The following is a 14,326-nucleotide window of genomic DNA, read 5'->3' as shown; positions in this document are numbered from 1 at the left end:
ACTTCCCTTGTTCACTGTATTTTACAGACGAGAACATTTTGACATTATGGATAAAAAGGCAAAGACAGGACTGACTGTGGCTTTTTTTATCTGCTCTTTGGTGGAGAAGTGAAGGAAGCGATTGAGGGACATTCAACTAATGAAGTGGCACTGATATAGATATTGATTTTCCTTCATGTTTATACAAACATAAGATCCAAGTTAATGATAGCAAAGTAAAGGTTTTGGACGTTGGGATGCATAAACCAAACAATTTGAAAATGTCAACTACTGGTTAATCAAAAAAATTACAGACATCAGCGTTAATTGATAATCTTCAGCATATAAGTGTGTCATTTTGAAAATCACACAAAACACGCTTAATTAAACCGACACAAATCGCCAAAATTTTGGCTCAGTTTTTTTTTTTTTTTTTATAGAAAATAACCATGTGAAGACACTAAAACAAGAGGGTGCGCATTTGACAGCAACAATACATCACAGTGCCACCTAGTGTTGCTTTGAAAAGTACTTTGATATCGAATCCTCGTTGGAAACTGGTCCTTGTTTTCTCTGTCGATGTAACTGCACATGATGAGACTGGTTTTGATGAAATCGAGAGCACAGGATGCGTCTCACAGGTTCCTTCACTTCAATCGTTGCCATTTCTTCTCCTCAGAATATACATTTCCTCTCTGCAGGTCTGCTACACCTGGGGCCAGTGTGCTGTATATCCATACTGTATGTATAGGCCTAATTGTCGAGTGTGTCTGGCCTCGTGCTGTTCATCATCCGCACGTCATTGTGCTGGTTAAATTGAAGCAGACACATTACTGTTGATCCGTTTAAGTGGAACCGATCTGCATGTTTTTCCCTGGAGGAGAAACTGGCTCATCCTCTTACGCTGTGAGCTGCTTTACGCCGAGCGCCACATCTGCCTTTCCCCTCGTCTGACGAGTCACTGCACCGAAGCTTTAGATCACTGTGCTGACATGCCTGCTGTAGCGTCGTCACAATGTTTAAAGCGGCATCAAATAATTTTTGCTCTTCAATGGGGAGAAAGAAAGCTAGTGTGTTAGCAGAATAACCCTATCCCTTACACATCAAGCAGACACAGAGCAACATAATTATCCCGCTGGAGTTGTGTTTGTGAATTTAACTCCAATATCCCCCCTCCTTTTAGCTCTGGTTTGGTCTCTACCAACTCCTGGGAAATATCTGAGTGTATTTACCTGCCGTTTGGTTTTGCTAGAGCTTGTGTAGCAGTGAAAATGGCCGCCTGTGTTTTAAGAACCAAAACTGTGAGCTAAAAGAGGCTAAAAGCAACTTAGAGCTGCAGACATAAGTGATAATTCTTGGTACATTATATTTTAATTCATTGTCAGAATCAAAGACTTATTAATATGGATAAATGTAATCCATAGCCTATAGGTTTCCTCTGGGTGCTCTGATTTCATGTAGGTTAGATTTAAGGCTGCAACTAACTAAAAGTTGCATCATACGTAGATGATATATATAATATGTAAACATTAAATCCATTCCATAAATCTTTTTTTAAAAAAGTTAATATTTGTGTTTAAAAACACTTTAATACGTGTTTAATATCTGTGAAGAATTGAACTTTTGACCCTGTGATTGCTACCACACAGCCAGACCTTTGTGTGTTTCTGTGTGTATATGTTTTTCTATGCTTGTGAGGACATTATGGCCGGTCCTCGTAACCTCAAAGAGCTTTGTGAGGGCTAAGACTTGGTTTCAGGTATGAAGTTAAGCTTGTACGCAATGCATTATGTCAATGAGTGTGTGTGTGTGGCTTAAAGTAATACCACTGACTGTATTAGCGGAATGCTAATCACCATTTTGGGGGGGGTCTGCTGTTGTAAATGGTGTATCAGTATTGAGATCGTCATGGAAACATCACGGACAGAGCTGCTGCTGCGGTGGCAGTGGTGGTCCGGCCAAATGGGTCACTTAGGTTTTGTTTCCTGTGGATTTAAATGGAGGCGGATCTTTTCCTGCTTTCATGTGTTTATTTTCTGACGTCAGCTGAAGCTCTGGCTTTTAATAGGTGATGTTGTCGATTTTGTCGAGCTCAATTATTCAACACATTACTGGGGTTGGCCCATATGTGCAAAGGCGCTACTTTAACAATGGAACAACCCGTCACTCATTTAAATGTTTGAGAGAAATTTATTATCACACAAAAGTTCTGATTTGTCAAATCCAACAAATTCTTCCTCCCTCATTCTGGTTCTTAAGGTTTGATGGGTCGGTTTGTTAGGTGAGCCAGGACTCTGATCCGCAGACAAGACATTAAATCTTTGTTTGCTACTGCTAAATTGAGTTTTTAATATATAACATTTTTTAAAAATGATATAGCAAACTGATCTCTTTTTAAAATTACATTTTGTTAAATCGACATGAACTGACCAATCAATGAAAGGCTCCAACTTTGAACATGTAAAAAATTCATAGATAGATGTTGTGAATATGCGATAATTTAGTTGTATAGATGTAGATTCTGCTTCATCAGTCTTGTCTGTTATACATTAATACATTAGCAGGCTAATTAATATTTACTTAAAGCCTGTATATTTTTAGAGGGAAATACGCTGGTTTGCTTTCTAAGAGTTAGATGAGAGGATTGATAAGTGAATCTGAAGCTACAGATAGCAGCCAGTTGCTACCATGGCTCTATTCAAAGGTGCCAAAATCCTGGGGTGTTATATGGGGGGCTGTTTCTTAGGATTCTGGACTCTCCTCTGTTTGCACGGCAAATAAACCCCTGTCAAATCAGAACCTGTCGTCTTGTGTGGATTAGATAAAATGTGAGCTGTTTCTCTGTCTGTCCAGTCTTTTTGCTAAGCTACATATTTACTGCACTGACACAATAGTGATATTAGTATATATTTTTGTGATATTTCCCATATTGTCAAGCTGTTCCTTTAAGATTGAAATTATCTGGTTCCACTGCTGCTGAACCCACCCTGCAGTTTCCCTTCATCTACAGTAGCTGCAGGATATTCCTACAATGTTAAGCCACAAAGATGGACATCGTTAGTGTGTCCTGGTGGCCTAGCTGGCCCTACTTCAAGTCCACCTGGGGACCCTTAGACAGAAGTGAGAAGCTATTCCTGACCACAGAAGACATAAAAAAAATGGATGCTGATTTCCTCAGGCTTTTTTTTTTTAAATTATCTTTAACACCACATTAAAACACAGCTCTGCTGCAGTGTGAGGAATCAGATTGTGTCGTTGTCTCATCAGATCAGTGATAAGGAAGAAACAAACAAGGGTTTCTCCGTGTAAAGCCTTTGCAGTCGTTCACAGAGCCAAATAAACAGAGCGGTGCATTCCTGAAGGACCGGCAGGCTGCTGCTGCTGCTGCCTCCGGTTGTTGCCACGGTGACAATTTATGTCCTCAATGACTGATAGATGCAGTGGCCCTGCCCTCGCCTCGGTATGTGTGTGTCCGAGAGAAATAGAGAGAGAGAGAGAGAGAGGATGTAATGAGATGTGGGTATATGTATACAGTATAACAGAGGGCACATGACTGATGAGTAATAAAGAGCAGGAAGATAACACATGAGTGTATGAGAAAAATGGAAAGATTGTGTGTGTGTGTGTGTGTGTGTGTGTGTGTGTGTGTGTGTGTGTGTGTGTGTGTGTGTGTGTGTGTGTGTGTGTACCAAGAAGAAGAAAAAAAGATATGTGCATTGAATATGAAAGAGACGCTGAGAGAAACAAAGAAAGCAAATGTATGACACAGAAAAGTGTGTGTGTGTGTTTGGGTGAGGATGCATGCACGTGTGACCCTCCCCTCCTCGCAAATCCTTCTCTGTCTGAAGCCTCTCTGCAGCAGCAGCAGCGTTGCCATAGCAATGGTAGCTAGGTGATGACGCTGGGCATCACTCTCACAAACAGAACGAGGCTGAACACACCCAGCTGCACTGGGAGAGAGGAACGATGGTGACGCCAAGACAAAAAAAAAAAAAAAGAGGCAACGCCCACAAAGTGCAGTGGAGGAGTGAAGGTGTGTCAGCTTCCTGCAGGAGCAGAAGGATGTTAAAGTGTATTGTAATATAATATCATATGCAATGTGTAATGATGAGAGCTTGAGATCCACAGCCCTCATCCTGTCCAATAATCCATTCTTAAATTCAGCTAAAGCCGTGACGTCTCAACAGTCAGAGCAACAAATTCACTGAAATCAGTACGGAAAGTTAGAGGCTACTATTTGTGTTATTAGTGTTGGCAGCAATCGTTGATGTAATTCATAAGAAGAAAAGTGAGTCATGTTAAAAATTATTGATGATGGCAATAAACAAGTGCTATGTGACAAAGTTCTTGGGATCAATTTATCATAAAATCATAATTAATTGTGTTAATGTGCATGTAAGAGATGATTTCATTGATCAGTATAGACTGCACTTATTTTAAATCAGACTTCTTTTTTATTCAGATGATGCAGAATCATGACTGTAATCAGCATGGTTCAAAGTCATTTTCAGATTGTGCAGCCTGAGCTTTGTTTTCATGTTTCCTCTCTGGTGTCTTCCAGTTTGCATGTGCAGCATCACTGATTCCAGACAAAACACTCGTGTGGTGTTGACAAGGTGTAAGGGACCTCGTCTAAACCTCGAAAATCAGCCCCGGAAAAACAGTACAAGGCTGTTCCCATACTTTCAGCCATACATGGTTACACTTTTGTGATGATTATAAGTAATTAGCCTTTATTTATGTTTATATCACCTTTCAATTTTGTAACTACACAGGAAGATAAACTATAACAAAACAATATATAATAAAGAGAGGGAGATGTTAAAGATGTTGATTTAACTTCATGGCTGTAGTTTCCTGGTGATGTTGTTTTGCACTTGTTTATTTTCAGTATTAAATCTGTACAGAAGTGGCTGTGTGAGGGGAAAGGTATATTTTAATTGTAGGATTTTTGTGGTATTTTCAGAAATGGGTGTAAACTGGTGACACAGTTCTGAGTCTAGACTACAGAATCCACTGCTGCTTCAGATCTTTCACTGCAGTAGAAAAAAAAAAAAAAAAAAAAGCCCCACCCTTCCTGAACACTAAGGGACTCCCGCTGACATTAGAAGCAAACCCCAGTTTCTTGTGTCTTTGTGTGTTTGGCTGCAGAGGCTCAGTGTTTCCCTCCGTCAACACACATGATCCAGCAGTACCGCACTGCAGCGTGTGGCGTCTCAGTTTTCTCATCTGTCTCGTATTGAACCCAGTCAGTGGACCCAACTGTATTTTGCATGCCTTGGGGGGGCGCCTCCGTTTGGCCTCCTCTAGACAGGCCGGGGTGGCTGGGGGTGTATGGATCTGCGATATTGATCCGTCTCTGTGTTTTCTGTCTGATGCTCGGGATTTATGTGTTTTGGCCGAGATGGGCAAACTTTACACGGAAGAGGAGTTTATTGGTGTGTTTTCTGGTTTTTCTCCAGACTCCAGGTTACATCTTCAGGTTGCTTGTTTTGTCTGACTAATTGATTAATTGACTAATCAATTGAGCTCTGATGTAGTTACCGCCCGATAAGATAAGATAAGATCGTCCTTAATTTGTCCAACATGTGACCTTAAACATAAAATAATGGCACCATCAGTTCCAGACAGTGAGGTCTATAGATGTTCCTTTTAAAAATTGGTTCTGGGATTTGACAGTAGCCTGTGTTTTCTAGCTGCGGAGCTCACAAACAGTTTACCATACATTGTACATAATGCACAACTTTGCTGCTATAAAGGAAAATGTTGTGATGTTGTAATTCAAATATGTTTTGTTTTTCTTCTTTCTCTGTTCAGGGCAGTTACCCTGTCTGGGACGACTTCATCAGCAAGGCCAGCAAACTACAGTCTCAGCTCAGGTAACACACACACACACACACACACACACACACACACACACACACACACACACACACACACACACACAAACACAAACACATTTACCAACAAAACACACCTTGTATCGCTCAGTGTTTTTCTAAGTTACAACACCAGCGAAGCTTCAGTGGGGAATGCTAGTACTGTATTACTAAAAGTCTAATGTTAGATTCATTGTATTTATATCAATGAAACGGTTAACTCAAAAAACTAACTACAAAACAACTCTCTATAAACCTGCTGATGATGATTCCGGTTCATTATTTCATTTCTCTCATTGAGGTTAAACTCCACCTCTGGTGTTTTTTACTTGTTCGCCGTTCCAGTAAGCAACACGTTAAAAGGTAAATGTGTGTGTGCTGGTGGTACGCGAAGACACGCACATGTTGAGACTGTGTACAAACTGAGCTCATGAAAATCCAATCAGTCTGCTTCATTAAGTGTTTAAATGTCAGGCTCACCTCTCCTGTTCTGTCACCTCGTCCCCGACTCTGTGGTTCACTGGGTCTGCATGCACACACACACACACACACACACACACACACACACACACACACACACACACACCACACACACACACACATATCCTCTCAAGGTGATTTACATGCACATACACATAAAGAAAAGTGTGCACGTACAAACTGCAAACATACACTTGAACCTCACTGCATCGAGGGAAATACATCCACACATCACACCTCTTCCAGCCATTACCCTCCCACCAACGCCCACTGCCACATACACACTACACACACACACACTACACACACACACACACACACAGGAGCACAACTCAATTAACCTTCTGTGGCTGGCAGAGATTAATGATGCCACCATAAAGTCATTATCAGTGAGATGGATCAGTTGCAGCCTCCAGAGATTCTGCGCTGGGCCAGGGGTCACTAGAGGTCAAAGCTGATTGCAAACATTCTGACTGCATCTCCGCTCCTCTTCCTCACCCTCCGTCTACTCACAGTGTTTGCCCGGGTGTTTTGGCATTTCAGTTCGATGCAGTTAATCTCAATGCAGAACACTTTTTTCGTCCTCAGGGGGCAATTTCAGGCACCACTGACGTACATGGGATTAAAGGACCCACCTTTGGTTTTCAGCTCATTTGGTACAAACCTTTTATATATTTTACATTACTGCCAAAGCATTTCATACCCTCAGGAAACCATTGCTGCCAGTTCAGGTTATTTTACTGTGAAAATGAACTTGAAATTCACTTGAAAATGTAATTCAGTTTATTACCTAGCGTTCATTAAAGTCCTTTTGGGAAACCTTCAAAATTTGAATCAACTGCTTAGCTGCAAAGAACTGCAACAAACAAAATGACTTAATTAGTTTATTGCCCTCTAGTTTGAACTGTAAGCTGCAACTCTTCAATATCTCATGCTGGAGCATCCTTCAGTGCACCAAAGAGGTTGAGTTTTCGAAGCGTACTGCACTACACAAGATAATCAAGAATCAAATAGTGATGGCCCAGTCATACCAAATCAACACTGACACGGCCAGAAGAGAAACTGTGGTAGAAACAGGGAATACTCCAAAAGTTCAATATAGTTTGTTCAAATGAAATTGATGGAGTTAACCCAGACATTGAAATCGGACGTGACGTCAGGACACTACAAGATACAGAATATAACAGCATCCTGCAGCAACCAAGCAATGGACCAAAAACTACACACGTCTCCCTGGAAGCCAAACGTTTCTCTGTTGTGTTTCCCAGGACGACGGTTGTGGCGGTAGCAGCCTTCTTGGACGCCTTTCAGAAAGTGGCGGACCTGGCAACCAACAGCAGAGGTAGGATGGTAACGTGTGTGTGTGTGTGTGTGTGTGTGTGTGTGTGTGTGTGTGTGTGTGTGTGTGTGTGTGTGTGTGTGTGTGTGTGTGTGTGTGTGTGTGTGTGTGTGTGTATGATGGACAGCTGTTTACAGATTGTGGATCTACGGTGATCGGCTGTTGGGCAAAGACTGGATTTGTTTTTCATCACGTTTTCATTGTTGGCTTGATTGGCTGTGATTTCTTGGGTTATAAGAATCATTTCATGATCGTAGACTGTGATGTCACCTGCTGCTCCACTGTCGCCATCTTGGCAGCGCCTGACTCCACCTAAACTCCCAGCTAATCCAAAAATGGGCAAAGAGGTGGGGCGTTTGTGGATCTGAGACTTTGTGGCAAGCATACACTCACCCACCTGTCACTCAAAGCTGCCATACCCTCAATTCTGCATAACTTTAAGCCTTAAAAACATTTATACAGGTGAGTTGTATAAAAATTCACGCCCCGTACAGTCGTCAGTAGTTATAGAGACCAAAACTGTTTTTTTACCAGGCTGTAAACATGTTTATTTCTGCTGTAAAGTTGGATATTTAACATGGGAGTCTGTGGGGATTGGCTCAAAAAAAAACTGTTTGGGTCCATTTTATCCCTTAAAGTTGTATTTTATATATTTACACTGTTATATTGACATAAGTGAAGTAATTTACTCACTAACACCAATGTCACAGAACTGACTGGTCATTTTAGGTCAATCAGAAACAGGAAATGATGCAGATCTTGAATCAAAGTATCATCTCTGAGAAGCCTCTTCAGGATGTAGTTGGATTTAGATCTGAACACGCAGATGAATGATCAGATGAATGATCAGATGAATGATCAGATGAATGATCAGATGAGTGATCAGATGAATGATCAGATGAATGATCAGATGAATGATCAGATGAATGATCAGATGAATGATCAGATGAATGATCAGATGAATGATCAGATGTTTTATGTGATTTGTTGCTCAGTCACAGAAGCTTCAGGACGTCTCAGTGTTCTGTGTTGTCATTGTTGTGAAGCAGTTTGCACGTTTTCTATTGATTTGTACTTTCCCATTATTGACCGATGATCAGAGGTGGCTGACTTCCTGATCACTGGACTGACACATCGATAGAGGTCACTTCCCGGATTGATTAAATGAAGCAGGGAGCCTTGACGGGCGGCTCAGTTTGTTTTCTGTTCAGTATTTATCTCACTGGTAACTTGTTGTTTGAGAGCTGCTGGGTTTCATGAATCCTGTGTGTTCTATTCCAGTGAACCTACATCTTTAAGGTGTGTGTGTGTGTGTGTGTGTGTCAGTCCACAGTGCTGGATGTAGGCCAGCTTCCTGTCGAGGCAACTCGCTGTCACAATGACAACATTAACCGAGGAAACAATCAGTCACCGCCGCGATGATTCTAGGGCTGTGGGTCACAGCCACTCTGTAATTGACTTGTGTGTGTGTGTGCGTGTGTGCGTGTGTGTGTGTGTGTGTGCGTGTGCGTGTGTGCGGTACATTGCCTGTTTCACCTGGAGCAGTGGGTAGAATTATTGGTTTCTCTCAGCGACCGTTGGGACGATTAGAGGTCTGTGGAGCCACACCCCAACATGCCTGACTTCCTCCCGCACTGCTCCTCCTCCTCCTCCTCACACCTCTGACCCACTGAAGCAAAACAGACGCTGTTACTCACCGCGTCTTTTTTTTTTAAAAACAATATCTTTATTTACTGATGAGGGCCGGATGTCGGCATTGATCACCTGATTGAATTTGATTTTGATTCAAAGTCCAGAATCGAATCGATCACTTTGATTTGATTTGATTCTTGATGATTCAGTAACATCAGATAAATATCAAATGTTGCGTAAAATCTTTCTCAGAATTCATGGTTATATCTTGCATTGTCAAGAGAGTAGTATGTGCCAACATACAGGGGAGCACAGAGCGCATACACTCTGCCCGTTACGCACAAGTCATGTGGAACATCACAATACATCCTCAGAAGGTCGGAGCTTCTTTGTGACGTATTGTGTGCAGTATAACGTTGTCATGTGTCTTGCAGGAGGCTCTGCAGAGAAGCTTCTTTCTTAATACCTGGTCAATCCGCCACAGTGGTTCTCCGTCATCCATCACAGTTTCATAACGAACCGAAGATCCATTCGCACTTCTCATCATATAACAAAATATTTCTAACGTTGTGTTTTGTGCTGTTACTTCACTGCAGAGCTGCAAGCGGCACTAACTGTGTGAAACACGGCACCTTTATAATAGCAATATGCCAAGGTGCAAGCGCACCAGGCTTTTAAATAGCAAAAGTGATACGGACACGCCCTAAACGCACTTGCGCCACCTGCACCAAAGCTTTTTTATTCTTATATCTACTGTGCCTTTTAACTATGAAATGTTTCACCACTTCTGGCTGCTGAAATGACTCAAATTAACCAACCTCAGAAGGAAACAGTCACCCTGTGGCTGAAGTGCTGTAACTCACAGATGTATACAACATATAAACTTCTTCACTTTAAAGTCCCACAGGCCTGAAAGGGAAGAACAGAACCAGACACGCTCTGGATTTATAAGGCAAATATCAATTTCATTCCTTAAAACCACATATTATAAAAAGTGCATTATATAATGAAATGTTTCTGATGAGGGACATTAGAGGCAAATAGCTGCTCGAGTTGTCTGTGCAGAACTTTAAGCTTTATTGTTTTTTGACCTGTGAACAGTGAGTCAGCTCTGATAGATGTGTTGAATTATTAAATTTACCAGTATACCCAGTCTGTTCAATTCTATCCCTGCACAGGAGGGTGGAGGAGGGGTGAACAGTGAGAACAGAGGGAGGCACTGTTGGAAATTTTAGACCAAAACAGATGAAATGATTCGCTTAGAAGAATTTAAAAAAAAAAAAGAAACGATGATGATGTGCAGTGGCAGAGGAATGGATGGCAAATGAGAGAGGAGGAAGAGGAGGTGGAAGAGAGAGATAGAGGGCAGATGGTGATGGGGGAGAGAGAGGGATGATGAAAAAGATGGATGGAGGGGGGTTGGGAGGCTGTTGGCTGTCATGTCCGGCCGGCTGCTGCTGCTGCTGGTGCTCATAGCAACAAGATGGAAATCACTGCAGGATTCAGACTGAGCATCTATCTATCTATCTATCTATCTATCTATCTATCTATCTATCTATCTATCTATCTATCTATCTATCTATCTATCATCTATCTATCTATCAATCGTTCTATCTATCTATCGTTTTATCGTTCTATCTATCTATCGTTCTATCGTTCTATCATTCTATCTGTCGTTCTGTCTATCATTCCTTCCATCATATCTAGATTCCATCAGAACAACAACACAGGCTTTTTAACAGAACAGTTTCACCAGCTTCTCCTCTTTTGGGTTTTTCTGGATTGGTGTCCCCTCTAAAAAAAAGGGGAAGGCTGGGAGACTATTAATTTGAAAAATCTTAAGGAAGTGTTGAATGAGACGTTGTAGAAAGCTGCTCCTCAATTACCACAATTTCTTGGCAAATGAACATAAAATTATTTGTAGCTGAAGCTATAATATTTAATGTGGTTGTTCATCTGCTTTTGGAATCAAAATAGTGAGTCAAGTCAATATTTATATAGCGCCAAAACACAACAGAAGTTCTCTCAAATAGAGCAGGTCCAGACTATACTCTTTATAATATTGAAATAGTTCATGAATAGACTGAAAGCCTCCTTCACCATCACATTGTACTTGAATAAACATGTGCTGTTATATATTTGGGATGTATAAATTTCAAAATAAAATAATTATTATTTAGTATTATTAATTTTATAATTTCATGTATGACATTAAAATGCAATTTGAATGCGTTTATTTTGTTATAATGGGCGTCCGTAGTCTTTTTGTTGTTACATTCATATATCGTATCATTTGCAAAAATATCATCAGTTGATATTTAAAGAAATTGTCATTTAAAAGTTCAGGTGAAGCACGACCTTCAGATGCATTCACACGCTGTCAGGCAAACGACTGCCGTGTTCAGAGATGCATGATAATTAGATTTTGTTTCCACCCATAATACAAAAGCATAAAAGACAGAATCGCTCTTTGTGGGTTCTCCCCCAGTTATATTTACATTTTTCTTGCCCTCCCACCACAGGAAGTTTCCACTTTGACTGCGTAAACGCTGACAGTTGGAACAGATGCAAATATTGTAAGTGGAGGATCGCTATCTTATCATATCCCACACACACACACACACACACACACACACACACACACACACACACACACACACACAGAAACAACACACACACTGTGGAGATAAGGAACCGCGGGTGTCCTCCTTTCTCTACCTGATTGTGTGTGTGTGTGTGTGTGTGTGTGTGTGTGTGTGTGTGTGTGTTGGACCATGGTTGCCACAGCAACCCGCTGCCAGGGAGGATTTCGTTCTGAGGTGAAGGCCGGTTGAGGGCCGTCGCTTTGACAGGGGCCGCGTCAATATGTCAACACCTGGTAACTAGGTCGGACAGAGGAGGAAGAGGAGGAGGAAGGAGGAGAGACAAGTCGAGAAATGAGGATGAAGAGATGCGTGGAGAATAGAGCCGAGTTTGTAAGATGAACAAAAGTGTAGAGAAGAAAGGAGAGGAAGATGGGAGGAAGAGGAGGAGAGATAACGAGGGGGAAGGAGAGGAGGAAGGGAGAAAGGAGGGAACGTCACACAAGGATGAGGAAGGCAGTGAATAAGTAGAGGAAAAGGAGAGAGAGAGGAGAGGGAGAACAAGATGGAGGAGGAAAGAGGAGAAAAGAGTGGACAAGAGGAGAAAAAAGAAGAAGAGAAAGGGAAGCAGGGAAAGAGGGACAAAAAGGAAAGTTACAGAAAGGAAGCATTCATGGTGTAAATGTAGGACAGTGGACTCTGAGTCGTTAGTTTGAGATGATGCTTTGAATATTTTAGATTTTCTTCCTTAATTTAATTATATGCTTGTTCCTGGTCTTTTCTTATCTAATAGGTATTTTTTTGGTTTTATTATTATAGCTTTTTCATTAATGCCCTTCACACAGAGCAGCTGCAGGTGCTATGAAGCTGCAGGGTAAAGACTAGTGCTGTGGTAAAGACAAGTATCAGCATCATGACGAGTTCCGGTTACAACGACAGGAATATGAATCACCATAGCTTCTTCAAAACCAGCCTGACATAACCTTTATTTATTCATGTGAGATAATTAAACATCTCATTAGGGAGCCATGGGCGTTAATCTGCTCCTGTAGCGGCCTCCGCTTTTCTGGCTTCAGGCGTTTCACGAGTTTTTTTGGCCTGGCTGCAGGGATTTGTTCTCATTCAGCGACAAGAGTTCTAGTGAGGTCCAACGCTGACGCTGGGTGATAAGGTCCGGCTCATAGTCAGCAATCCAGTTCATGTCAGAGTGCTGGATCGGGTTGAGCTCAGGGCTCAGTGCAGGCCAGTCAAGGTTTTCCACAGTAAATTGGGAAATCCATTTCCTTACCTCGCTTGGTCTTGTGGAAAGGAAAGGGTGCTTGCTTTCCGGCTCAGCTTTGTCTTCTCCACAGCGGTCCGGTACAACGTCCCCATTACTGCTGAGGAGACACTTGAACCACTTCACTTGGGGCAGTAACTCACCCCCACCCGGAGGGAGCAGTCTACCATTTTCCGGCTGAGAATCGTGGCCTCAGACTTGGAGGTGCTGACTCTCATTCTGGCCGCTTCACACTTCGAATGCGTCAGACATCTAAAAATATTTTAATTTGATTTAATGGAGCAGCTATAAAAATCATAGCATCTGGTTGTCTATTAAACATTATAATAAACATCACAGGTCTGTGTGTAGCTTCAGTTGGAGCCGGATCAAGCTAATGCAGGATATATAGGATATGAAAATGTCAAACACAACAGTTGTAATTGTTAACATGATATGTAGCTTGTCACAAAGCAATGGGGGAAAAAAACCTGTAAAACAGTCTCAGTTGTTGGATTGTGTAGAGTGTGTGAGGTGGTTGTAAACTGCATAGAGCTTGTAATGTGTGTTGTTGTAGACAGACTGTAGTGAAGTGAACCCCTGTGGAGGCTGCTGCAGTCAGTGTCCGCAGAGTGTGTGTGTGTGTGTGTGTGTGTGTGTGTGTGTGTGTTGAGTCTTCAGCAGCACACAGATGGCCTCCTTTGGCAGCTCATCATTTAATGATGTCATCTCAGGCGCAGGTGAGTGATGTCATATCTGCAGTGTCCACGCAGCAGCATTTTTAGAATTTTCATCAAGGTCAGATAGAGACACACACACCTTACCAAAAACACACACTGAGCATTTCTTACATTTAAAGGAGAACCTCAACAATTTTACGCATCAGAGTTTGTTTCCAGATGTTGGGGAGGTCTACATGCGAAAAGTTGTATAAAGTCTTACATGGATCCACGTCCTGATAAATGTCCTGAAGTGATGTCAACTGAGTCAGTGTTGGTTGGGTCTGAAGACAAGTCTGAAAAGTGAAAATTAGACAGTGAAAAGAGGTTATAATATGTCCTCTGAGCAGCTACTTCCTCAGGGCAGCCTTGACGCTACAGTGACTCGGTATCGGAAAGTGATGTGACTGGCCGAAGGGGCAGGGGCTAGCTGGTTAGCATGCTAACTTCAGTAGAAG

At 41.8% G+C, this 14,326-nt stretch overlaps 1 protein-coding gene across 1 annotated transcript in view; it reads left to right on the top strand.

The window, feature by feature from the left end:
- LOC130183548 (protein MTSS 1-like) overlaps positions 1 to 14,326 on the top strand; it is a 59,794-nt gene that overhangs the window by 4,016 nt on the left and 41,452 nt on the right. The window contains exons 2-3 of the mRNA XM_056399099.1: positions 5,797 to 5,858; positions 7,607 to 7,680. Coding sequence (XP_056255074.1) covers positions 5,797 to 5,858; positions 7,607 to 7,680 — 136 coding nt within the window. The remainder of the gene's footprint in view (positions 1 to 5,796; positions 5,859 to 7,606; positions 7,681 to 14,326) is intronic.

The sequence above is a fragment of the Seriola aureovittata genome, chromosome 16, assembly GCF_021018895.1.
Source record: "Seriola aureovittata isolate HTS-2021-v1 ecotype China chromosome 16, ASM2101889v1, whole genome shotgun sequence".
NCBI classification, from domain to species: domain Eukaryota; kingdom Metazoa; phylum Chordata; class Actinopteri; order Carangiformes; family Carangidae; genus Seriola; species Seriola aureovittata.
Note: the sequence above shows the minus strand (reverse complement) of the source record. Positions and strands in the feature narration are given on the sequence as shown.